This window comes from Nerophis lumbriciformis, linkage group LG09, assembly GCF_033978685.3.
Source record: "Nerophis lumbriciformis linkage group LG09, RoL_Nlum_v2.1, whole genome shotgun sequence".
Classification (NCBI taxonomy): domain Eukaryota; kingdom Metazoa; phylum Chordata; class Actinopteri; order Syngnathiformes; family Syngnathidae; genus Nerophis; species Nerophis lumbriciformis.
In genome coordinates, this window is record NC_084556.2 from 24347257 (window position 1) to 24371421 (window position 24165).

General features: G+C 38.7%; 1 protein-coding gene across 4 annotated transcripts; it reads left to right on the forward strand.

The window, feature by feature from the left end:
* The first annotated feature begins 212 nt into the window (after positions 1-212).
* Positions 213-24109, forward strand: aifm1 (apoptosis inducing factor mitochondrion associated 1). Of its 4 annotated transcripts, XM_061962110.2 has the most exons (21): positions 213-470; positions 1025-1155; positions 1297-1405; positions 4639-4665; positions 4968-5072; positions 8448-8519; positions 8640-8711; positions 8810-8878; positions 10311-10438; positions 10511-10641; positions 10714-10804; positions 12882-12966; positions 13040-13116; positions 13218-13326; positions 13422-13529; positions 15622-15710; positions 15784-15924; positions 16361-16503; positions 20732-20856; positions 22953-23140; positions 23765-24109. In XM_061962110.2, the coding sequence occupies exons 1-21, from the start codon at positions 383-385 to the stop codon at positions 23834-23836; spliced, it is 2160 nt and encodes a 719-aa protein (XP_061818094.1). In that variant the 5' UTR covers positions 213-382; the 3' UTR covers positions 23837-24109. The 4 variants fall into 4 exon arrangements, with proteins under 4 accessions (XP_061818094.1, XP_061818095.1, XP_061818097.1 ...); XM_061962111.2 differs by lacking the exon at positions 8448-8519; XM_061962113.2 differs by lacking the exons at positions 8448-8519; positions 8640-8711; positions 8810-8878 and having other exon boundaries at positions 10317-10438.
* Positions 24110-24165: the final 56 nt, after the last annotated feature.

Genomic DNA, 24165 nt, shown 5'->3' on the forward strand with positions numbered 1-24165 from the left:
GTGGTTGAATGTGTACCAAACGTGACCTGCGAAATGTTATCAGACGTTATAATTTATATGTAGACCCACTAAAACATGTAACACAATACACTTACTTAATGACTGTGCTGCGTTACTTACGAAGCTATAGAGGATTAGCCTAACAATGTGCAACGCCATCTTTATTGTGCTCATGTTCATGGTAGTGGGCAATCTTTTTCGGTGAAGCGCTCTAAAATTACCCATGATTCCTTCCGAACGTATGACCTGTCTCTGGCCTTGTGGTATAGCGCGGTGTTTCTCTGCAAGCGCTGTTAGGATTAGGTTAACTGTCTTGCAATAGTGCACCTACCTGACAGGTCGGCCATTGTACTGGGACTTGTTAAAGAGCGGAGTTGCCACGATGCTGAAATGTAGAACCGTATGCAAAAAGATTGCTCCTCTTGCCAGAGCCTCGTCCACGCTATGTCGGCAAAATGTGAGAAGAACAGGTATGTAAACTTGGCACCACAGTTGTGCTTTTGCTTCTTAATAGCTGCCGTAATCATTTTTGTAATGGATTAACGGTACGTGTTATTGTGTAATAAAGGTACAACTTTTGGCGGCTTTACAGGTACAAGTCTGACCTTCAACTCACCGTTTAGGACCAAAATTAGCCAATCAGCGAACGGCGCTTTGCCTGATTTAAATGCCAATTTAAATATTGTGACCATGAGATGTGCCTGACTAAAAAATACCTCTATCACATATGTTTGACTTTCATGGAGCCAATGGGAGCTTGTAGTGTATTTATTGTTAGTGGTGCACCAAAGCAATTACATTAGATAATTTTCGTCATACTTACAGCTGTTTCTAAAACTGCATTTTAGTTGAAATAATAGACACAATATGATTATGAGGCAGTGAAGCTATACACCAGCCACCCAATAACATGATATTGCTCATCAGTGCATAGTTTGTGCTCATCAGTAAATAGTTTGTAGTTAACTATAAAAGACAAAAACACCGATAATAATAATGCATTTGACTGTTTTTTTGTTTACAGGTATGAAACATGGCAGAATACTGCCACATGTACCTGCGGTTAACATGGCGACAGGACCTGCAGGGGCCAGCAGGCAGAATCAGTTCTATGTACTTCTGGTTGGGGCAACCTGTCTTGGTGGCACTATTTATGTGAGTGAGTTCATCTCTACATATATGTGATGTTAGATGCGTGTCAGGGTGCAGGTTATAATTGCACACCTTCGCGCTCAGTACTGTGTCTGATTGGTAAATGTATGCGTAATGAATGACCTACTTGTGTTGTTTCCACAGACGTACCAAACTGTTACAGGAGCCCAGAAAAGATATGACGAGCGTTTTGCAGTTTTGCATCAAGCCACCAGTGAGGAAATAGCCCCAAGCACTCAAACAGAATCTCCTGGTTAGCATTTTCCCTTTATTTAATCAGTGTTCGCCATACTACCTTATTTTTGTGGCTGCCCGCCACAAGAACATTAGGTGCTATCTGTCCACTCTCCCAAACCCATTATGATGGGCTGTCTGTCAAGACGTCTGTGCAGTAGATGGTATACTTCGCTTCTTACCACACTTAATGCAGTGAGGGAATAAGAAGACGTAGTAGGAGGGATCGGTGTTGACAGTTTAGCAAATTTGCCCCTCTAGATATTTAAAAAAAGCGACTAGCAACGAATTAAGCAACTTTTTCTTCTCTTAATGGACACTTTTGGAGACTCTTCAAAGGGCTGGGCGATTATATGACCACGATTGTTGATCGCGCTTAATTTGAGTTTGATCGCGACGATCAGCTGTTCGCATATTTCCTCGATCAAACATGGCGGAAACGTCTGTTAGAAGTTACCGCAGTAGTAAACAGTAGGGAAGCAACAATGCTTGGTATAATCCTGTATGGAACAATCCACCTTTATTGACCGTGATCCTGTGTGTTTAAGGGCATTTGTGTGTGTTTGTGTCCGTGTATGTGCGCGATCGTCTCGAAAGTCGTCTCGTCACAACGTAATTAATGTTCAATCAACATGCCTTTTCCCCCTTACACAGCTGGAAGTGCAGCCCAGAAGAACAAAGAATATGACTAACACTAGCATAGAAGTTGAAACACAACATTTAGAAGGACCAGCGACTTTATTGACACACTTTATTTTCACTATTTGCTGGAGCTCCCCAGTAATCAGCCCTGAATGCGGACTTGCAGGCACTCACAATGCATCTATGTGACTGTATTGGACAAGCAACAAACCCACTAATTTAATTCCAAAAGGCATTTTTATATCTAAATATTTTTAATAAGACTTGTTGTGTATGTGTTTGCTAAGATTCCCCTTCTCTGATATAAAATGTACTAAACAAAATTCTGCAGACAGATACTTTGTGTTCTTTTTGTTTGTTTGTGGAAAGAAAAACAATCTATACCTGAAATAATCCTTAAACTTGTTTTAGGTGTTGGTACACATTATTTTACAGTATCTCAAAATCAAACTGCACTTTAATGTATTTTCATTCAATATAAGACACAGAATTTGAGTTTTTAAAACTCCACAATCTGGGTCACCGCTTGATGTTTACCAAAGCACTAGTGAGAAGCTCTGATGTATACAAGTAATTAAAGAATATAGATAATAATTTACCATTTGAAAGTGTTGTTTAGTAAATGTTAACTACAAATAAAAGTCTTAGAGTAATCACTACACCACTGATACTTGGTTTACTGCAGAATGTTTGTGATGACAAGCAAAATAAACAAAATAACTTTGAGAGGAAAAAAAGTGATTCTTTCCCCCTAACAAAATGTCCCTAAAAAGAAGCAAAATTTGGGTTACATGTACAGTTGCACTTCTCGTAAACACCATTATATTTATGAACAAAATGACAGTTGTCAGCTGTTAGCATATATTACCTCGATCAAATATGGTGGAAATGTCTTTTACAAGTTACTGCAGTAGTAAACACTAAGAATAGGGTAGTCTGTACAATCATGCACACGCCAAGTCGCTTTAATTAAAAAATAAATAAATAAAAAAGTGAGTGATATTAATCAAGAACGGATGATATGAAAAATAGTGATGTCTTTTTTTTTTGCCATATTGCCCAGCACTACTCTTAGAGCTAGGGATGTAACGGTATCAAAATCTCACAATACGTTATCGTGGCATTAAGGCCACGGTGCGATATTATTGAGGTATATGTTAAAAAAAACAACAACAATTTTTATAGAGTGCAAAATGAAGTGACAGTTATGTTTAGGATAAATAAACTTCATGTAATTGAACGCAAACATATTGCAAACATTTTCTGATCATATTGGTTACGACAAACAGGTATTTTTAAGTGCAAAAAGCTGAGATAGGCTCCAGCATCCCCCGCGACCCCGAAAGGAACAAGCGGTAGAAAATGGATGGATGGATAGTGTTATGGATAGGGCAGCACAGTGGGGGATCTTTCGGGATCTTTCTGTGTGGAGTTTGCATGTTCTCCCCGTGACTGCGTGGTTTCCCTCCGGGTACTCCGGCTTCCTTCCACCTCCAAAGACATGCACCTGGGGATAGGTTGATTGGCAACACTAAATTGGCCCTAGTGTGTGAATGTGAGTGTGAATGTTGTCTGTCTTTCTGTGTTGGCCCTGCGATGAGGTGGCGACTTGTCCAGGGTGTACCCCGCCTTCTGCCCGAATGCAACTGAGAGCTCCAGCACCCCCGCGACCCCCAGAGGGACAAGCGGTAGAAAATTGATGGATGGATGGATAGTTATGGATACATTTGGATGTTTTTTTTTTTTTTTAGAGAATGTCCAAAAAAAATAAAATTCCTCTCATCTACTACAAACACACTTCACTTCTTTGCTTTCGGCGGTCCACCCCCTCCCCACCCTGTCGGCTCTGCACTGCGCAAAAGTTCCTTGGAGATGTAGTTTATTTTCAGACCCTGCCATCACTAAAGCGCCAGAAAAAAAACTACAGACCAACTTTTAGTTTCCCACTATCACGGCATTATTGGAATGACTTTGAAACCGAAATACTGCGATTCTTTCAAAAAGAAGCGAGACATACCAATTAATTTGTATTTCTAAACATATTTGTCTTGCTTTTATTGTTTTTTTAGTCACTTTTTGTTTATCCCACAACGTTCTTCCTCGCTCCTTCAGCGTCCATTACAATTACTACATGCACATGGATCATGGCCAATAGGACTGCATGATTTATAAAAAACAAAAACAAAAAAATCTAGATTTTTCTGCCAAAAATTAAGGTACAGTTTGATTTGCTATTTTTAGATTTTATTAATTTAAATGCATAAAACTGCTAAAATAATGAGTGGAGGACCTTGTGTATCTCGACTGTCAATCACGCTGCAGAGTGATTGACAATGCAGAGGATAATTTCTCCACACTTAGTATGTGTGTGACTATCAGTGGTACTTTAACTGTAACATATCCTTGTCTCAGGAGGAGAGAAAAAATAAACATCAATCTCTTGTGGTCACATTATTGCAGTAATAAAAACCTCATGCAGTCCTAATGACCATCCATCCAAATTGGAATATGTCATCCAGAAGCGACCTACCCCAACAAGTAGATTACAGTTCTGGGTGAAAGACTGTTCAATGATGTTGAACCAACATTGTGTGTTTTTTTTGTTTGTAGCTGCAGAGGCTATTGGGACAGCAGAGGGTGAGTGATTTCTCAATTTATTTACTATTTAGTCTTGTATATCGATCAGAATAAACAGATTTGCATTTTTGTTTTTTTGTTTTTTAAAACATTAACACAACTAGGCTATAGAAAAGTCTCAGATCATTCTGGAATGAATGCATCAGCTTCCTCTCTATTGTAATTCTACACAATGATACTATTCTGATAAAAGCATGTATTTATTGCTCAAAATTACATATTATTTTTGGTTTAGTTTCCAAAGACTCCAATGTTAAGGTAATATTGAGTTTACCCTTAGTATTTCTTTGTTTCTTCATCAGCTGTTTCCCAGTCAGAACCTCAAGCTGCACCTGCAGCAGAAGAGCCGAGCCCTCTTTCCACTGGTGCTGAGGCGGCCCCGAGTGAGACAACTGAACCTCTCCCAGGTTGTTTGCATACTTTTCTATTATATGAAATATGGTCTCATGTGTGAAAATTTTTTTTTAGTAAAAACTGTCTGATAGCATGACATTGCGTGTCATTAAATATAAATAAATATTTTACCTAATGTACTCATACCTTATTTGGAAATAACTTGAAAGAAATGGGGGACTCCAACTGGACGAGTTGTGTAATGCAATTTTCACATGCTCACATGTGATGTTCAATGGTAAAGTGGAACCTCTAAAGTCCAATGACCTTGAGGTTGAACAATTTGGTATTCGATCAAACTTTTCCAGGATATGTCAACAACAGTTAACTTACTTTTGCACCTGTATGATGATTAAAATGGTAAATCTAAAAAAAATGCCTCAACAGCTGATAAAGGTTTTATGATGGTGAGAGTTTGACCCTAGAAGAGATGACCATATTGACCTCAATAGAAGATAGTATAAGAGGGAAAAAGGGGTTTGTCTCGTATTTTGCAATTTAAGATGTTTACTTGCTAACCAACATATGACGCTAATAGAGATGGATACCGACTTCTGTACTTTAATATGTACCGACCAAATTATGTCGGTAATACGAGGTACCGATTCACATGAAATCAAATGGTATCTATTTTCGATACCTGGTTTACCCGTAACATCACGTTCGGTTGTAGACACTGCACCAGCCAAGCACTTAGCAGGCAAACACGCTTCAAAAGCAATCTTCTCGATCGAAAGCAAGGCTCCACTCGTCAAGTTAGCTAGATGCTAATTTACAATGGATATGCCATTGACCTGCTACTGGTTAGCATCAGCAAGAAAACTGAGGAGGACTTATGATGCCAATGTTAAGTTAATGGGGAATCACGACTGTCAAGCAGTTAAGAAATACTTCTTTTTTTTTAAATGCAGTTTACCTCTTTTTTTTCCACTGATAAGGACTAGCGATGTTTCGACGATCTCCCTGGGGAACTGGAGCTGCTTCCCCAGGTCTACCCTCATGCTCCACTCATTTCCTGGTCAGAGGAGTCTTACTGTAGCTCTCTGGCGGGGGGTTTGGCACCCTCTCCAGCCCTCGCGAACTGGATGGGATGTCTGGCTGGAGCGGAAGGTCTACTATTCGCCTCCTTTCTGCAGGTCTCTGACACCTCTGCCAGCTTTCTCAAGACTTGGTCGTGTCGCCATCTGTAGCGGCCTTGCAACAAGGGTGTCGTGCAGCCCGACAGGATGTGCTGGACCTGTCTGTGAGACCTTCCCACGATGTCCAATGACCTTGCTGGCCCTGGGACACCGCTTTGATGTTTAGGCGTTCCTGCTCAGTTCTTGCCACTTCTGCCACCACCATGGCTCTCCGGTCTTCTTTGGAAGCCTTTGACCAGAACAAGGGAGCCTCGCCCCTCCCAAGGCCTGCTCGACCTTCCTGAACTCTGCTGACCACTTCACGGTGCTTCAGCCTGCAGATTGCCGTGTCGACCTCTTCTTGGGCTTTCCACTTTCTTCCTGTTCTTATCTGGGTGCCTGCTGCTCTCACCAGCTGGTCAGTGGATTCCCTCAGCTCCAGCACCAGCTGAGCCTTCTCTTGCTTGTATCCCAGGCTGATGGATCGCAGTGGTAGTTGAAGCGAGTTCCTACCAAAGAGGCCTACGTCTGAGAGGCACCTTGGTAGTCCCAGCCACTTTCTGATGAACAAGTTTGTCAGCCTGTCCATCTTGCTTACCACTGAGGAGGGGATTTCGCTCATCTTCAGTGGCCTCATCACCTTTTGGTACTGTATGAACTGGTAGCACCATACTTTGTACTTCCCAAGGTGTTGGCTTTGATTGATCTTGGCCAGGCCATCTGCGAGGTTTCCACCTGGCCACGTAGTGAGTGCTCCAGGATAAGGCTGAGGTCCTTGTCCAGCTTCTGCCAGACCGCAACTTTGTTTGCTTTAGGCCTTTTGACCAGTTGCCTCCTTCCAGGTTCTTTCCTCTCTGCTCTCTGGCTTTGCTCCTGTTTGTTGGGGTTGCTTTGTGTTCTGTGTGCGTCTTCGTCAGTGCCCCTCTCAGAGGCATTGGTGTCCACCAAGGGCCCTCCTGTGTCCTTTGCCTGCCTTTCCTCAGCAACGGTGGATCCCTCAGCACTGTGGTTTGCCACCTGGCTTTGGGTTCCTCTTGTCTGACCTGCGGTTGCAGTGCAATGTTGCTGATGGCCTCCCTCTGCACTTTTTCCTTCCCTGGTGGATACGCAAACCTCACCCACACCTGCGTCTTCTCATGATCCTAGACTCTTTTTCGGTGTCCTTTCCTGTCGTTACTAAGAAATCCGTTTGATTTGGCCCGTATATATACATACATATGTCGATGTGTGTGTGTGTGTGTGTGTGTGTGTGTGTGTGTGTGTGTGTGTGTATATATATGTATGTATATATATATATATATGTATGTATGTATGTATGCATGTGTATACGGTATATAAATGTGTGTATATATATATATATATATATATATATATATATATATATATATATATATATATATGTGTGTGTGTATATATATATATATATATATATATATATATATATATATATATATATATATATATTGTTTTCAAATTAATGATAATTAAAAACATTTTTGCTGTTCGCCGCCTCAAAAATCACAGCACACACAAACCATGGATGGCCACGGGAAATAATTGTCCGTTTATTTAATGTTCCAGGCACTCCATGTGGTATGGATTTCATCCAATTCTATTAATCACAAAACATAACCAAAGCTTTTTTCTAATAAACTGTATTACTTCCTGTGGGATCGTAGTTTGTTCATTTTCAGAGGTTCCACTTTATCTTTTGATATTTTACATATTTTGACACATGAGGCCTCTGAATGCTTTTTGCGCTCACTTCTAGTTACTGCATGCTCTTATGTTGCATGTTAGTTTTTAATCTTATTGTAAATAATGACTTTTGTAATATTATTTTTACTGTACATTTTGCACTGACTTTTGTGGTTGTTTATTTTTTAAGTGTACTTTTTTGTGTGTTACGGCATGTCGCATTAACCTTTCACAGTTAGTCTTTGCACGCACATACACGACTATGTTGATACCTGGTGTTTCTTTGTCCCACATCTGGTATCAAATGCATCTCTCAGCCACTTTTTGTGTCATACTTGCACTTGTATTTATGTTGGTGGTTGTTATCAATGTGGAATGTCTTTGAGCATGGCTGGAAGCTGCACTTTCAGGTGGACTTTTGGAGCAGTTCACTTTTACTGTGTAGCATCCAGCTATGAATTTGTGAGCATTGCACGTTGCGTAGGTAAAGAAACGCATGAGTCCTTGGTCTTCCCTCCTAAATATCTGTCTTAAGTGCTTAGTCTAAAGTAGTATTATGGATCACCTCAACAGCAAACAAACCAGTGTTAGAAGCAGAGCCAGATAAGACAGAAGAACCGGCTGCTGCGCTGCTTGTGGAAGAGGGTAAGATTTGTAAAGAGTTCATTGAAGTCGGGATTTTCTGATACTTGACTTGGCTATATTGAGTGTAAATGCCTCAGCTCAGTCACAGACTAATATCTAACATTACGGCTGCACTACCAGAACTCTCTCCCCCGTCCGAGCTGAACCCAGCTGAACAACCCGAGCCATCCTCCGTGCCTATTGTGGACAGTGGTAAGCGTCCTGTTAAGGCTAGAGTTTGTGTACGGAATATGCATCATATATTCGCGATATTGTTATAACTGGCTCTGCCGCCCCGGTTACACAAACAGAACCTGCAGCAGCTGAAAGCCCCGCAGCAGAACTCCCCGTGCCGCATGCTGAAGTTGTGGCAGAGAGTGGTAAGATTTTTGTCAAGCGTCGCTTGGAACATGTAGGCGGGGAAATCTCGATATTTGTCCCTCTCTTGCATGGGTGTCCAATTGTATTCCACCGAAAAAAATTTTTAAATGTGCTACACTTTGCGTGTTAAAAAATGCCAAAACCAATACAATATACTGTCATTCAACAGTATTCCCTCGACTATGGCAATTATTACATAAAAATTGTAAGCATTTTAAGTCTACATAAACCCTCCACACGCTGTAATTAATTAATATTTTAACACACTCAAACATTTTCTACACTCTTTTGTAATTATAGCATGTAAAATATTACCGGTAGTTCTCACAAATGATGACGCTAAAGCATTAGTTGCTTAATCATAATGACGTTGATAACAGTGACGGCGCCATTTTTCCTGTTTTGAGTAAGATAAAGTTATGGAGAGTTTTTGGCACAGTCTTATTAATAGACGCCATCGTCCTTGTATTCTAGTAGCTCCTACTTAAGCTACCCTCGATTAGCATAGTGTTGAGGAGGTCCACCTTTTTCCTGATAAGCAACTGCCTCGGAGCTTGGGTTCTGTGACAGAAGCCTTATAGGGTGCAAAACATTTGGACAACATTGTGGGGATTTAAATTAAAACAAATGGTATGACAAAAACACGCAGAGCTAAGTAAAGAGGAGGCCCAATGAGCTGCCAGTACAGAGTGCTCTGTGATTGGTCCCCAAGTGTGCTGTGTACGACGTCATGTGGACAAAGGAGCTTCATTGATGCATGCTTTAGATGACTGGTAATGTCAAATTGATGTTATAATAACAAAAATACCTATTTTAAATGTTAAAATCTGCAATGCACTGACACTGCAGTAAGTGAAATGCAAAGTGGCATAGCAAAATTGTATATGCTAAGCCAGTGGTTCTCAAACTTTTCTCACTAAATACCACCTTGGAAAAAATTTGGCACTCCAAGTACCACCATAATGACCAACATTAAAACACAGTAGCGTAGTAGGCCTAAGTATTCATTATACAAGGCAGAGGTTTTATTTCCCAGTATATTTAATATGTTTGGCCACTGTAACATTACACACAGTTTGAACAGTAACACTGTGTTTGCATATAGGAAAATAAAACTCTGTACTTTTGCGTACCACTTGTGGTAATCACTGTGCTAAGCTATCTGAACAAAACCTATACTTGACAAAGCGAATTAGTGTAATATCTGATAATTGATCTCAATAATAATGAATTAGGGCTGCAGTTTGGACATCCCTGCTGTATTGATAATATTGAATCTATCTTTAACATCTTCTCACAGTTTGACTTATTCTAACAACAATGTTCACTTTTCACTCTTTTTATTCACAGGTCATTCCTCTCCTGCTGTTAACAGGTTTATTTATAGTAGTCGTTCACCATACTGTACTGACTGTCTGTTTCTCATGCAAGTTGCAGGACCGGACTCTGCACTGGCTTCACTCAAGCTCCCCTCACACGCCCCCTACCTCCTCATCGGTGGAGGGACCGCCTCCTTTGCTGCCGCCCGCTCTATCCGAGCCAGAGACCCCGGCGCCCGTGTGAGTCTTCCATCGGCTCTCTTCTCTTGTTATTCCTTTTTCCCGGTCAACCTTAACAGTGCTTTCAAACAGGTTTTGATTGTGACTGATGAGCCAGATCTCCCGTACATGAGACCACCTCTGTCTAAAGAACTGTGGTTTGCTGACGACCCTGCTGTGACGGACACGCTGCGCTTCAAGCAGTGGAATGGGAAGGAAAGAAGGTGTGTCCCGTATCTGTCATGCTAGTTGCTACACCGTGCGCTGTGCTTTGAATGACTTTGTTTATTTTGCAGCATTTACTTCCAGCCACCGTCTTTCTACATTTCTCCTGAAGAACTGAGTAGTGCAGAGAATGGGGGAGTGGCTGTTTTCACTGGCAGAAAGGTTGGTTGACGCTCTTTAGGCTATTTTTTTCAGTGTACCCGTTTCCATATAAGTGCGGTCATATGAATAGTTCTGCCCTGTGTTTCTTTGTTTAAAGCTGTACAGCCAGTTAACTCCAATAAGCACACAAGGTTGGTCTTTCCTTGTATTTTAGTGAAGTCCTTTACAAAAGGTAAACCTGGTAGGCTATAGGCTACTAGGAGCTAGCAATTACACAACAGTTAAGTGCACAATAGCACAAAAGCTGTTTCCTTAATCAAACAAAATTACAGTCAATATGAACACAAATCAAATAATTATCGTCATATATTTACGTACAAAGTCTCCAAGGCAGAAGCGCATTAGAAAGTATCTAGTAACAAACGTGTCCGCATCATTCATCTTACTGCGTCATGAACTTAACTTAATTATTGTGGCCACTAGTTGTCGCCAAAAACAATTACCACTCTATTTCAAAGTAAAGACAGCATAAGTTCATTCCAGACAGTTAATGATAAGTAGGTTAGTGTTTGTCATACCTACCGTTGTTCTCCATTTGGATAATTTCGCTTGATAAAGCCTTTCATAACATTACACACTACATAATAAAAGCTTGTATGATTCGGGCTGATATCGTATCGGCCAATACTCATGGCTCCAATATCGGTATTGTATTGAAAGTGAAAAAGTTGTATTGGGACCCCCTACTTTTCATGGTCATAGATTGGTTTGTATGAAAGTAATGTAATTAACCTTAAAGGGGTCATATTATGATTTCTACAGTTAAAAGCCTTCCGTGTGGTCTAAATCAGGGGATCTTAACATGTTTGGACTTGGGGCCCAACTTTCACAGCACAAATGTGGCCCTCTCAAATATTAACACTGAATTATTAATCTTACTCTTGAATTTAATTGTATTCAATAATTATATCTAACCTACTTACAGTTTAACAGGATAAACCTTGTCAAATGATATGAAACCATGTGTTAATCACAAAGTTAATTATCAAGGCTCAAGTCAGGCTGATATAAAAAATTAATATTAAGACTTATAGACTCAAAAGCTGCTGAAAAATAAATGTACATAGACTTATGTAGTGCTAGAATAAATGCACTCTTAACTAAATTAATAATAAATAATAATATGTTTATTAAATAAACTGTCAATAAAATTAAAGTGAAAATGAAAATACAGCTCACCACATAAGTCTTTAGTCCACTTTTTTTTTTCCCTTAAGAAACTGTTCTATGACTTTAGCTTAGTCCATCTCAAATTGTGGGACGGTGGGTTGCGCGGTGCAATGTCAAGGGAGGTGCGTGTGACACCGGGGAACATGCTTTATCAGTATCATGCAGTATCATGATTTACACCCCACTTCGAAAAGCTGTGCACTGCAACATGTGCTCATTATAGCCATGAATCCTGACTTCATTTTAAATTTGTTTTTTTTTAAATAGCACAAACTGTTTGATTTATTTTTGTTTTGTATTTTATAGTGTTTTATATATTGTGCTCCTGAGTTAATGTTGCTAATCAAATTTGAATGTATTATTATTTATTTAGTTTATTTAGTTTTGATTTCACATTTTTGGGACTTATGCAGATCCCAAATACACAAAAACAAGTACCAATAGGTAAGAAAAGTTGGTAGGATTTAGCAATTTTACATACTTTTGTGGTCACTTTTTTATATGTTTGTGGTCACCTTTTACTGTTTCACCCATAGTATCCAGAGAGGACTGAATACTCGATAAATATAGTGTCAATATTGCTAAATTATCAACTTGGATCCCTCCTGCTACGTCTTCTTATTCTAGACCAGGTGACACAATTTTTGGGGTGATAAAATCATGTCCTGTACAAACTTGCGCTCTTCAATATGTGTATTATGTACTGTACATATTGAGTTCCTGAGGGAGCAATATCTGACAGTGTAGTGCTGTCCTAAAATATGATAAGAGTGCATTATTTGGAATACAGTCCTAGATTTTATTTTATTACTTTCTGTGTAACTGTGCACATGCCTTAATTATTAACATGTTAGCAACCCAATTTAGCTGATGTAAGTTCTGACAAACAATACATTTTATATTCCAGGTTGTTCATATGGATGTGAGAGGAAACAAAGTACAACTTGATGACAATACTGAGATTTCATATGACAAGTGTTTGATTGCCACAGGTAAGTCACTTTATTTTTCTTGGTCCATCTTTTTACACTCTGTAGAAAGGCATTTAAAGTTATCTTTAAACAGGTGGGGTTCCAAGAAATCTGCAAGTCTTAGAAAGAGCAGGGGAGGAGGTGCTGAACAAGACCACTCTGTTCCGTAAGGTCAGTGTTTAGTCACCAGAGGGCGCTAGGTTCATCAGTTATTTAAATTTTGGTTCAAAATTAAAAACTGATAATTTACTAAATGTGTTTTCCCACCACAGATTGAGGACTTCAGGTCCTTGGATAAAGTCTCCAGAAACATTAAGTCCATCGCAGTTATCGGAGGCGGCTTCTTGGGCAGCGAGCTATCATGTGCTCTTGGCAGGAGATGTAAGATAGACAACGAGAAGGACAAAATACTTGATACAATTCATGTTTTTTGTTTTTGCTTGTCAGGTATTAATGATTTTCCCCCTGCTTATTAGCACAAGATTCTGGCCTGGAGGTGATACAGATGTTCCCCGAGAAGGGCAACATGGGCAAAGTGCTGCCTGAGTATCTCAGCAACTGGACGACCGATAAAGTCAAGAAAGGTTATTTTCTTTTTTAAATTGTAGCTTGGTCGACGACCATCTTGTTTGTTGGTAAGGACGGATACCAAATTTGGTAATTTTATAGCTAATATTAGTTACCAATTCACATAAAATAAAACAGTGCCATATTTCGATACCTTTGTTGCACGTGATGTCATGTCCGGTTGCAGCATAAACAATTGGTCAGGAAACAATCAGTCAAGCATTCACTGCGGACTCAGCTGGACCACCACTAGGTATTGTTATAATTTTCCATGCCAACAAAGCAAGAAGAAGGCACTCAAAAGTACAATAAGACTTCACTTTTCAAAATGTTCTAGCTCGATGCCATAGACCTGCTCTTGATTAGTATTAGCAATTCACATGGCAATTTCAAAATCTCAAAATTTGGTAATCAAAACTACAATTAAGATACACGTTACTTTCAAAGATCATGTGCGTAATAAGAACAATACTTGCAGTATAAACACTTTGTGGGTCTCAATAATAAAAAAAAAAAGACAGGCACATTTAACCTAATGGCAAAGACTACTTCCTGGCTAAGGCAACACACCATTGTCCAGAGCTGTGTATAGAGAGAGTATGGACAACTAAACAACAGGTGCCATGTAGGATACCAAGGACGTGCGCGGCTGTGTCCGGAAGCATGCAATTGCAGTTGTTCTGACGTCGATTTCCTTACAAAATAAACTAAAATAATAAGTGTAAATATAGTTCTAAACATAATCCAGCTCATTAACTTTGTCAAATTATATATAATTTTGGGGACATTTTGCAGCCATATTTGATGCACTCCACTGTATTTATAAATGCAGTGTTTAGTGACCTGCATGTTGTCTAACCTGCTCCTGACGGTCCAATATACGTCTAAAAAAAAATACACAGAACAACCAAAAAAAAGTGTATTATCCTCATTTTGCCAACATCCTCAATAGCTTTGGACCAACAATTACAGGGAAATTTGACATTAGTGTGAAGTACGTCAACTGTGGTGGCTGCCTCCAATTTGTTATATTTTTCATAGGTTTTACTGTGGTGAGTCTTAATGGCTTCCTGATTTTACTATCACCCTACTTAAATACTGAATTAATGCTGCTTTTTACTGCATATTTATTACTTTAAGTTTTGATTATTGGTGACATGCAGAAAAGGTGCAGTTTTGAAGCAAAGTTTTGTCAGGCAAAGTGTATTTGTTCACTGTTACAGAGAGTGAGATATACCACGTTTCCCATGTGTATGTATGTTTGCTTACAAACACATTCATCGGCACTCTAACTTTCCCTGGCGAAACTTTACTTTCCATAATTTTTTTAAAGCGATGCAAATGCTTTCTGCATTTTTGGCGAGTGCAGCGTCCCCATGGCAGAGCATGTTTACACAGCTAAAACTCTTCATTTAAAATAAATGTCTAATGGAGTGCAGTGTCGCTCAGCGGCGGCTCCAAACTGGTGTCCAACATGGCACTCTGTAGTTACAGAGGCTTTTGACCAATCATTGTCCATACTCTCTCTATTGACGGCTCTGCCATTGTCTATACACTACTGCCATCTAACGTCTTGGAATTGCAATTGCATGCAAAGTCTACTATATAATTCAGTACACCCCAGTAATTCTCACAAATGAGACACATAAATACCAATGATTGTCACACACACAAGGTGTGGTGAGATTATCCTCACTCCCTGCTCCCCTCAACCCCTGGGAGGTGAGGGGAGCAGTGAGCAGTGTCCATGCCCGGGAATCATTTTTGGTGATTTAACCCCCAATTCCAACCCTTGATGCTGAGTGCCAAGCAGGGAGGTAATGGGTCACATTTTCATAGTCTTTGGTTTATTCGGCCGGGGTTTAAACTCACGACCTACCAATCACAGACATAAGTGTCACAAAATAAGATTACTCTTTTTTTTTTAAATTTTCATTTAACAATCAACATTTGTTAACACATTTAAACACACACAAAACTACCGAAAATTGGTACCGTTGTGTACCAGTATCGATTCTCAAGTACCGGGAATTGGTATCGTATGAATTCAAACGTTTATTTGTAGCAAGCCTGGTCTTCATTTTGAAAACTTTCCATTTGGTCTGCTAGAGGGTGTAAAGGTCATCTCAGAAGCGTTGGTCAAGTCTGTCACCTGCAAAGATGATCAATTAGAAATCCAACTGAAGGATGGTCGATTGGTAGGTCAAGTACTTTAAAAAAATAAAATTATATTACATAATATTGCTTACACCGCCGTGCTTCACCTTGCAGGTCAAAACGGACCACATCGTCGCAGCTGTTGGCTTGGAGCCCAACGTTGATCTCGCAAAGTCAGCAGGTCTAGAAGTGGACTCGGACTTTGGTGGCTTCCGGGTCAATGCAGAATTGCAAGCTCGGTCCAATATTTGGGTGGTAAGTTAGTCATTCAATGCTACTGTGTCAATAAATGACTAGACCAGTGTTTCATAATTGTATGGAAAATAATGTTTTGTAGAAAGTTTGCGGTCATTGTTTATTGTAGAACCCGGATAATCTGGTGATTGTGTGCAGAATGCTGGTGCCAGCAACTCAGTGTTTTTACAGATAAATAATACCATATTATCATGTTGTCAATAGTAATTAAATCATAAAGTGGGTAATTTAATAATAATGATAGTAGAAACATAGTAGAATTAACCACATGTCAGCTGTTTAGACCCTTTTTCTGACTGTAGTGCCTTCTACACTCAACCTGTAGACATGCAGCACTACCAGCGTTTGCTTTTTTCCCCATTTCATTTATTGAAGTATTAAATAAATAGTGATTCAATCTAATCCATTCTGCCCATGCGTCTGTGGCTTTTTGTAGGCTGGTGATGCTGCATGTTTCTATGACATAAGGTTGGGCCGCAGACGAGTGGAGCACCACGACCACGCTGTCGTTAGTGGCAGGCTGGCAGGGGAGAACATGACCGGAGCTAACAAACCTTACTGGCATCAATCCATGTTCTGGTGGGTATTGGGAAGTGAACTTCTTCTTGCTTCTAATAACAGCATGTGTGTGTTGGTTTATTATGTTTTAACAATGGGGCACTGGGGCAGCACATTGAATTGTGTAAATGACTCATATCGAACCCTTTTAAATAGGCATGGGCGATGTATTGATTTTATTGATAAATTCGAGTTTTTTTGTTGCAGACTTAACAAAAAAAATCTATGTTTTTCTCCTCTTGCTCTGGCATATTTTTTTGCCCCCATGGGCTTCTATAGCCGTTGCCCGCCCCCTTCCTTCCTTAGCAGAGATCCACAAGGCTAGCAACCTGGCTAATGCTAATGATAACGAGCACGAGAAGTTTGTACCAAAGAAAAGTGATGTCGGTGCTTTAAATTTGTGGCAACAGGCGTGGAACAAATGACTGCTTGCGCAGAATTTCTTTAAAAAAAGGCAACAGCACAACAAACTTATTCCATCATTTGAAACAGCATCGAGTCGAGTGGGGAAATGCAATTCTGTACAAGGCGAACTAGACCGCAACAACAACTTTACCTTAGAAGCAGCGTATTGTGGCAAATTCTATTACACAAAGTACCATGTACAGTACAAAGAATAATGCACAGAGCGATTACGAAAGCAATCGCTCTGTACATCCAAACTGGACAGCTCATACGCGCTTGTGCTGCTGCAAAACTGTCGTGGAATTATGTCGCATTTAATCATCTATATGATAGATTGAAAAATATGCACAAGTACATTGTCTTCAACATCAGTACACACTAGGGATGTCACGGTATGAAAATTTCTTAGCACGGTTATTGTGACCAAAATTATCACGATAATCATTATTCTCACGGTATTTTTAAATGTTCTCAAAATTTTCAAAAACTACTCATATTGAAATCTTTTAACTAAGTTTTATTTAGAAAAAAAAAACACATTCAAAATGTACGTACCTCAAGTAAACAATTTTATGTGCATATGAAAGCAACACATCCATTATTAACAAAGTAATATGGCAAAAACATCCATCCATCCATTTTCCACCGCTTGTCCCTCTCAGGGTCGCGGGGGGTGCCCGAGCCTATCTCACCTGCATTCGGGCGGAAGGCGAGATACACCCTGGACAAGTCGTCAGCTCATCTCAAAATAACATAAATAAATACAAATAAATGTGAAACTTGTGAAAGATGGCACCTTATGGCCTCACAACGTAACTGCACTTTTTGTCCATATAGATAAAAAGCGTGTTCAATTATGAGATCTAGTCTTACATATAGGGCTGCACGATTATGGCCAAAAAATAATTACGATTATTTCTATCAATATTTAAACCACGATTATTAATAACGAGTATTTATTATGTTTGGTAAAACAGTGTTGGCAAGGGGTGGGAATGTGACGCTATCATGTAATTTGTAATGTCTAATAAAAAGACTATAAATAAACGTTATCTATACATTTAAAGACAAATATTTATGGTTTTGTTTATTAATTGTATCAACGTGTCAGCTTTTTCTCATTACATGATGCCTTAATTTCTATTTTTACATTTTCATACAGAGAGGTTTTTTTTAAGTTATGTACATTTACATGTACCAATGTATGTACATGTACATCCTGTATCGGGACAGATCCATTAAGAGTTTCATATAGGAATTAAACAGCATAAAAACATTAACAAAATGCTATGTCACATGAATGGTTTTTACAGTAATAACTTTGTGAAATTAAAAAAAAGTAATGTAAAAGATAAACGTGTTTACTTTTTAATATCAATATAAAACACAAAGCAGTTTGGCTATCATCTCCAGAGCAAAGTCTGTGTACCGTATTTTTCGGACTATAAGTCGCAGTTTTTTTCATAGTTTGGCCGGGCTCCAGTGCGACTTATATACCGTATTTTTCGGACTATAAGTCGCAGTTTTTTTTCATAGTTTGGCCGGGCTCCAGTGCGACTTATATATGTTTTTCTCCTTCTTTATTATGCATTTTCGGCAGGTGCGACTTATATTCCGGTGCGACTTATACTCCGAAAAATACGGTATGTTTTTTTCCTTCTTTATTATGCATTTTCGGCAGGTGCGACTTATACTCTGGTGCGACTTATACTCTGAAAAATACGGTTGTTACCGCCATTTTTTCTTGTGTCTAATGGCGCCAGTGCGCATGCGCCGGAGCTGCGGCGCTTCCGTTTCTAGGAAGAAAGCAGTGTTTTTTCTATAATTAATAATTTAAACAGTATTACTAACCGTCTGGAACTTTAAAAAGTAGGGAAAAAATTTGTAAATCTAATTTTTTGCAAAAAAATCTGGAGATTTTATTTTTAGGCCATATTCTTCAGGCCTACTATTAAAATGAATACCATGAAGTCTTTGATTCGTTGAAATGAGTTTAGAGACCAAACATGACGTACTTGATACTGTAGCAGAAAAGTAGAAAAAAAAATCTGAGAAAATCTTGGAATGTTGGCCGTCACCTCACAGTGACTGCATGTTTTCTACCTTATTCTGATATCCTACAGTTAAAAGAAGAGTTATTGGTGTGTCATTTTGGCACAAGGTAAAAAATAAGCCAGACAGGGAGTAGAAAACAAGCAGCAAAACCACTAGGAGTGCACCAAAAAAATTGATTTTTATGTATTCCAATTCTAAATCGATCCATTCATATAAAAAATCATTAAAAAAAAAAAAAAAATTTTTTTTTATGTATTTGTTGTTTATTTATTTTAATTTAAAAAAAGGTTTTTAGGTCATCTTCATTCAACCAGAATGAGCTTTGCTTGTTTGAGCTTTGGAACCTGTTTTGAAAAAGTAGAATTAATAATAATTATTATTATTATACCAAATAATACATTGCTGCAATCTGTTTTAATTGAGAATCGCCACCCTAGGAATCAGAATTGGATTGAATCGTTAGGTGCCCAAATATTCACACCCCTAAAAACCACACAGTCTAAAAACAACAAACCCACCATACAGTTCGTAAAGACTGTACGAAATATTAGCAGTGAAACAATTTATACATTCATTTTCTACTACTTATCTTATTCATATTACAAAGTATTTATAAACAAATCAAGTCATTGACACTCACATTCCACTATACTATGTATATTTTAAAGTCTCTAATCCCTCCAGGATTTCGCTGGCGTTTTTTGTTATAAAATGTATCAATTTGCTGCAGCTTATTCAGAAAAGTGGCAATTTTTTAGGCTGTTTTTTTCAAATAACATTGAATCAACTTGTGATTTTAAGTGTTCTTGTAACAGTAAACTCAAAAAGCACAGGATTTCAACAAAAGTTGGGAAAATAAATATTGTATTGATAATTTACTCATTTTATACTGCAAACTTAAAAGTAGAAACTAGATCGCAGTAAAAGCACATACGTAGAGCTCATGTTCAAATCACTGTGCTCTTTTGATGAATTATAACCATTAGTAATAACATAATTATGGAAAAAAAAACACCACTAAATGCTTCCTTATCGTCTGCTGTTTGCTCTGACGCCCACAAGTTGCAGACATTTTCTGTTTGTTTTACGCTGGAAAAGTGTTTATCCATATTAAACATTAATTTATGTTCCAGCACCCCTGCACGTTGGAAGCATTTGTGAACTGAGAACGATCTATTTATAGCGCTAATTTGTTAGTAAATGAGAGACAATGAGAGATTATCATCACAGTTCAACATATCTGCCATGTATATACTGCCTCTTTGCTAGGTCAGCATAGCAAATGAAAATCTGTTCTTAATTGTCTTACCCTGGATAGATAAATAAAAATATACATACATGTAAACTAGGAGGTACATGTTTATATACTACATTACCCAGAAGGCTTAGTGAGTGCTGTAGACAGGTACAGAATATAGGTCTGAACAATGTGGTACGGCAGAAATTGTACCGTTTGAGAAATAAAGATTTAATATACTGTTACGTGTTGCTGTTCATGCTTCGTCTACACAAGCAACAAACATAAGTTTTGATCAGACAGTTGAAGTGCGCATTACAGCGCCGCTCAGAGACAAATTCCTTTGCCCAAAATGTGAAAAGTTATGGGCTTTGGACAAAGTTGCGAGGCTGCGCATAATTCTCGGAGATTGGTTGAATTCCACATTACTGGAGGGACTGTCTGATTAGCATAACATGCATGTTTTGGGGATTAGGGAGGAAATGTATTTACATAAATATTCTAAACCTGGACCCCCCACTGTGCTGCTCTCACAATGTTTTTGTGTCACAGGAGTGACCTGGGTCCTGATGTAGGATACGAGGCCATCGGGATTGTGGACAGTAGTTTGCCCACGGTGGGCGTCTTTGCCAAAGCCACCGCCAAGGATACACCTAAAGCCGCAACTGAGCAGTCTGGTACGAGTCGAGTTGTACTAGAATATCTAATTCCTACAAAGGACAAATCCACTTCAATCCAATCCACTTTATTTGTATAGCACATTTAAACAACAGAAATGTTTCCAAAGTGCTGCACAACACTTTGGAAACAAAGTGTTGTGCAGCACTTTGACACAACAAAGCCTGGTGTTTCGTGTCTGTCTGCTATCCCCCCCTTTTTTTCCCATATATATATATATATATATATATATACACACACACACACAAAACCAGTGAAGTTGGCACATTGTGTAAATCGTAAATAAAAACAGAATACAATGATTTGCAAATCATTTTCAACCTATATTCAATGTAGTACACTGCAAAGACAAGATACTTAACGTTCAAACTTCGTTATTTTTTGCAAATATTAGCTAATTTGAAAATGTTATGCCTGCAACATGTTTCAAAAAAGCTCCCACAAGTGGCAAAAAAGACTGAGAAAGTTGAGGAATGCTCATCAAATACTTATTTGGAACATCCCACAGGTGAACAGGCTAATTGGAAACATGTGGGTGCCATGATTGGATATAAAAGCAGCTTTAATGAAAACAAGGATGGGGCGAGGGTCACCACTTTGTCAACAAATGCGTGAGCAAATTGTCGAACAGTTTAAGAACAACATTTCTCAGCCAGCTATTGCAAGGAATTTAAGGATTTCGCCATCTACGGTCCGTAATATCACCAAAAGGTTCAGGGAATCTGGAGAAATTACTGCACGTAAGCGGCAAGGCCGAAAACCAACATTGAATGCCCGTGACCTTCGATCCTTCACGCGGTACTGCATCAGAAAGCGACATCAGTGTGTAAAGGATATCACCACATGGGCTCAGGAACACTTCGGAAAACTACTGTCATTAACTATATGTTGCTATCCAAGCAAGGTATTTTTCGCGAACGCCCCTGCTTATTTCAGCAAGACAATGCCAAGCCACATTCTGCACGTGTTACAACAGCGTGGCTTTATAGTAAAAGAGTGCGGGTACTAGACTGGCCTGCCTGTAGTCCAGACCTGTCTCTCATTGAAAATGTGTGGCACATTATGAAGCGTCAAATACGACAACGGAGACCCCGGACTGTTGAACAACTTAAGTTGTACATCAAGCAAGAAAGGGAAATAATTCTACCTGAAAAGCTTAAAAAATTGGTCTCCTCAGTTCCCAAACGTTTACTGAGTGTTGTTAAAAGGAAAGGCCATGTAACACAGTGGTAAAAATGCCCTTGTGCCAACTTTTTTGCAATGTGTTGCTGCCATATAATTCAAAGTTAATGATTATTTGCAAAAAAAAACCAAGTTTCTCAGTTTGAACATTAAATATCTTGTCTTTGCAGTGTATTCAATTGAATATAAGTTGAAAACGATTTGTAAATAATTGTATTCTGTTTTTATTTACGATTTACACAACGTGCCAACTTCACTGGTTTAGGGTTTTGTACATACATATAAACGTACTTGCATAGAGACGTATTTACATACATACAGACAGACTTACATCCACACATAGATACAGGTGCATATGCACATAAATAGGTACATACAGTACGCATGCATATTCATTGTTCAAACATACATACTGTACATACACATGCATATATGCCTCATCAAACATTAACGCTGCCATCCTGGCAGAAACAGGGTTAAAACATGGCACATAACCTATTTTTATCATAACAATGTAAAAGGTTAATATAGTCTGCTCCTCTTTATCTGCTTTTTTTGTAATTCAAATATTCATTTATGTACTGATGCATTTGAAATAATTGTAATGTTGAGAAGAGAGGTATTTTTTATTCATTATCAATATTGTTATTTTTTTTTGTTTATTGCACTATTTGTAGTGCAATAATGCTCATTGTCATTCCTGTGTTATTACTATCTACTTCATTAACTAGTTATTGTTTATAATTTTGGTATCATATTTGTATATATTGTATTTGCCGATGTGGTTCTGTTGTTATTTGTTTTTGTTGTTGTCTCTGTTTTATCCCCTCCGAGACATATTTTAAAAACAAAAAAAACATTCCTACAAAGCAATCCTCTTTCACTATGCTCCGGTTGTTTCTCTTGTCTGCAGGAACTGGTATCCGCTCAGAAAGCGAAACAGAGGAGGTGGCGCTAAGCCCAGTGGCCTCCACGACGCCCGCGCCCGCTGTCACACACAAAGATGACTACGGCAAAGGAGTCATCTTCTACCTGCGAGACAAAGTGGTGGTGGGCATCATCCTGTGGAACGTTTTCAACAGAATGCCCATTGCTAGGAAGGTGAGCAAGTTCTTGCTGATGGCTAAAACCATACTAAGCATTGATTCATTACAAAAACACAAGGAGTGTTACTGTGTGCCTTGAGGCCTCAATGTGTGTGTTACTTTAAGACAAACCGATACAACTGCCGTGTCATTTGACTGTGAAGCATCAAACTATCAGGCAACACTGCTTTCGCCTCACAAGTGAAAACTCTTACTAAATGAAGTCAGAGGAGTGGTTTTAAAAAAATTTTAAATCAGCATTATCGATCTAAATAGAACTAAGAAAATAAAAATATAAGGAATTAAGAAAAAAAAAAAAAAGAAGAAATTATGGGGTTATTTTAATTTAATAGTGCCAAATAAGGTAAATGTTCTTTTCTTGTTTACTATTTGGCTCATTGACCAAAGGTGTGCATTTCATATTTCTTTTTGTTTACCGGTATTTAAAAAAAACAAAAATATATACATTGGCTTTCTATGAATTTTATTTGCAGGTCAAATGTAGTGAATTTTTAAAATTTTAACAGTCGATACTTGTAGTGAGTTTGCCATGCACTCACTGAGGCGTCATCGCTATTGTTCAGAAAGGACAACCTTTTAAGATGGTTTAAAAAAACCTTTAAACGTTTTTTAATTGCAGATCATCAAGGATGGGGAGGAGCACACGGACCTGAATGAAGTCGCCAAGCTGTTCAACATCCATGAAGATTAAGACGGTGAAGGCTTGAGATGCTTTGTGAACTTTGACCTTTTGCAGTCTACAATCTGTCTACAGTGGGAAAATGTATGTAAATTATATCAGCTGTCTGGATTATTTTCATACTCTATTTTGAATCTATTGATCCCATCTCTCACTTGCTCTACCACCAAACTTCAAAACAAACAATGGTGACTGTGATGGTGCTTCTTACAGCGCTGCCCTCTTCTGTCGTCACAGCAGCTTGTTGGGGGGAAAGGCTGCAATAAAAGCTATTTTTAAATCCAACTTATCCCATTATTCTCGCTTGGGGATGTGCTGACCCCAGTTTGTGTGCGCGCACG